At 54.9% G+C, this 3404-nt stretch overlaps 1 protein-coding gene across 1 annotated transcript in view; it reads right to left on the reverse strand.

Annotated features, from left to right (window-relative positions):
• Window positions 1-1192, reverse strand: part of ATP6AP1 (ATPase, H+ transporting, lysosomal accessory protein 1) — a gene marked incomplete at its 5' end in the record, with an annotated part of 4486 nt that extends 3294 nt beyond the window's left edge. Inside the window, 3 exons of the mRNA XM_010847385.1 lie at window positions 96-136; window positions 657-850; window positions 1118-1192. Coding sequence (XP_010845687.1) covers window positions 96-136; window positions 657-850; window positions 1118-1192 — 310 coding nt within the window. The remainder of the gene's footprint in view (window positions 1-95; window positions 137-656; window positions 851-1117) is intronic.
• Between the last annotated feature and the right edge of the window lie 2212 nt (window positions 1193-3404).

The raw sequence follows: 3404 nt of genomic DNA on the forward strand, positions 1-3404 counted from the left end.
TGGGAATGGAGAGGGGCTGAGGAACCTGGGCCAGCTCCGCATGGCCAAGGGCTGGATAAAGATGGAAACCGTGCCCCTTCCCCGACCCCACTCACCATTGCCCATGAGGACTTCCTTCGGTGCCATCAGACCCGAGCTAGGGAAGAGACATAAAGTTCGAGCTGCCCAAATCCTGATGGCTCTCTGCCACTCATTGGGCTGCCTCCTGAAGCCCCTCCAGGCCCTGGCATTCCCTGGTATAGCCCCGCCACTTAGAACACTCGAGCTGGGCCTCCAAGAGCCACACTCACCACCACCAGTCCCCCCTCCCAGGACCTCTGCTCACCTCGCGGCCCTGCCTGGAATCCCCTGTGCCTTCTCCCCCAGCTCCAGAGTCCCAGTCACGTCCCTGCCACCTCTCCATGAACAGTCCCCACTAGGCAGGCTGGTTCCCTGCTAGCGAGGCCCATGCCTGGCTCATCTCAGGAGGCCTGAGAGGCCTAGCTTGATGCTGGGCACTGACTCCTGAGTCCCAACCCGGCTGGAGGGCCTTCCTGCCTCTTCTGGCCAGACAGACGCCTTCTGGGAGGGCCTCAGGGTGCTAAATGGAGGACGGCTTGGCTGGACAGAGTTGTGCCCCCAGAGCTTGGGCCCTGAGGCTAGAGGCCCAGCCATACCTGGCTGTGTAGGGCAGGCGGATGAGCAGCAAGGCCGGGATGCTGGCATTGAGCTTCAGTTCCTGGAGAGTGGCCAAGTCCACGTGCAGGGGGCTGGCCCCGAGCTTCTCCTGCAGGTAAGTGGTCAGAGTGCTGATCGCGTACCAGTCAACAGCAGGAAGCACCAGAGAGGAGGGGGCCAGGTCCAGGGCGTTCTGGGAACAGGGGGGAGACAGGCAGATGAGTTAGCAAGGGGCCACGGGACCAGGGTCGGCCAGCTACCCAGACCTCGGTAGCAAGCCACACCTACACCGGGTCTCACTCCAGGTAAGAAACAAAACACACCACACCCCTGGCCCTGACACTTGGCCTTTCCCCATCAAGCCAACGTCTCTGGTTCCTGAGGGGGATAGTTCCTATTATGCTGGTGGAGGGAGGCACGGGGTGGCCTCCAAGGTCACCGGCTGGGTGTAGACTCTTACCTCCAGGTTAGAAAAGGCGCTGTCTTGCTTGTTTCCAAACACGCCACCATATGCTGTGAAGTCCTCAATGCTCAGCTAGTAAAAGGGAGGGAAACAGCCTCAGAAGGTTGGACAGATGTGGGGCCAGGGCAGGGGGCAGACACTGGCCCTGGGCATTTCTGCAGGGCCAGCAACATCTCATTTAGAGGCAGGTTTGATCTGGAGCATGAGGGTGCATTTTAGGGGTGGGGGTGTGGAAGGTTCTCTTTCTTTCCGCCAGCAACCCTCTCAGCAGGGCAAGAAGACAAGGAAGGCAGTCACGGGGTTGGGAGAAAATGTGTGGGCAGCTGACTCATGATAACCTCAGGAGTAAGAGTCAACGGCCTGCCTGGAGATAAGAGGAACTTCGGACAGAAGAGGGAAGCTGTGGGGAGGGGGCTGGGAGCAGCTAAGAACACTGATTGCATGCCCCTGGGGCGGAAGGCCCAGTAAAAAGAGAACCTACATGCCAGCTGCAACAGCTGGAGCCGCCTTTGTCCAGTCTGCACAGGACCCTTTGCAAAGGAGGGTGAGAAATCCCCCCTCCCCGCCCCAGTTTTGGTGGAAGGGGACAGAGGTGAAGATCTCAGAACACACTGGACCAACCACAGAAGGCTTCTGAGCACTCTGGACCACAATCACCCTGACCCCCATCCTTCTAATCTCCACAACCTATGGATGTCCTTCAACTTTCGCCCTCCGTTCCAACTCCCAGCTTCCTCTGTATTTTCCCAGGGAGGCCCAGAGGTGATCTTAATCAGCTTCCCTGATGTCATCGTGTTTAGTATACACACCTGCCCAGCCTCCTTGCCCTTCTGGGCAGGAATCCTGAGCCTCTCTGGTGCCGAGGCTATCATTCAGAAAGCCTGTGTGCACTCCCTGTTCGAAATCACCCAAGACTTCCTGCCACATTTTAGAACTGCGACCAACCCCTTTCCCCCTCATCTCCAGGCTCCTCAACTGACCATCTCCTAAGCCTTTCTCTCACTCACTGTACTCCAGCCACACCAGCTCTTCCACAGGCTCACCCTTTGCACCTGCTGCTCTGCCAGGAATGCATACCTTCCTCCCCCAGCCACATGGCTCCATCTCTACCTCCGCTTACATCTCTGCTTCAATACCACCTCCTCAGCGAGCACTTGCCTGCTCCCTCTTTATGTTACACAGCATTGCCAGTCACTCTGTCCCCAAGTCTGCTTCCTTCTTATCTAAGGACTATAGTGCTGACGTTATATCATACCAACTTAGCATTTACGTAAACCTCTCACCCTCGCAAGAGTGTTAGCTGCTTCGGAGTAGGGGCTTGGGTGATTCTGCTCATTGCTATGTCCCCAGCACTTAATCAATACCTGTCACAGAGTAGGTAGTCTATATTTGACAAATGAATGAATGAGTGAATGCCATCAGATGGGGGTGGGGGGGGCGCCAGCCAGATCTTTTACATGGACTATCAGAATTGCTCCTCACTGCCCTCTGATGTCAGTGGTGTCTTTTTACAGATGTGGAAACTGGTATTTGCAGAGTATTTCACATGTCCAAAGGCCAGTAAGCAATAGAACTGGAACTGAGTTCCAGTCTGACTACATTATTCACCACCTCCTGGAAGGACTACAGGCCAGCACAGCTACCACCCTCTGCCCACAGAGCAAGACCACAAAGGGAATGACCCGAACAGGCCACCAATGAGGAAGAGACAAGCAGAAGCTCAATAATCTCACAAACACTAATCCTACACTGCCCTAGAATCTTCTTGTGGTCTGCATACCTGCTTTAGGGCCAGAAATGCCCAGATGGGAGGGTAAACAGTGTGCTGGGTATGAGCACAAAATCACAGTGGGGGAGGGGTGTCCAACAGACTCAGGCTGGAATAACCTGGGACTTGCACAAGCCATGGAACTTCAGCTGATCCTACAACCCTTAGCTCCTTAGGCAGTAAAACCAAGATAATGACATCAGCTCAGCTAGTATGAATGAAGCACTCAGTAAGCGATCAATCATTCTTCCATTCTGTCTTACGATCATTACAGTCAGAATCACAACTCTGCCACCCAATAGCTATGTGACCTTGGGCAAGTCACTTGCCATCCTTGGGCTTCTCATCTGTAAACAGGGTTCATCATCCTTGCCTTGTAGTAAGTCAGGTAAGGGTTTGGTACTCAATCAGCATCTGGCCTCTGACCCCTTATTTCCCCCAATCAAGTGGGTGCCATTTCTGGGCCCTCACCATTCCCATGCTCAGCTGAGTGGCTCAGTGGAAGGGTGTTGTGCC

Source organism: Bison bison, unplaced genomic scaffold (assembly GCF_000754665.1).
Source record: "Bison bison bison isolate TAMUID 2011002044 unplaced genomic scaffold, Bison_UMD1.0 scf7180017849577, whole genome shotgun sequence".
Lineage (NCBI taxonomy): Eukaryota > Metazoa > Chordata > Mammalia > Artiodactyla > Bovidae > Bison > Bison bison.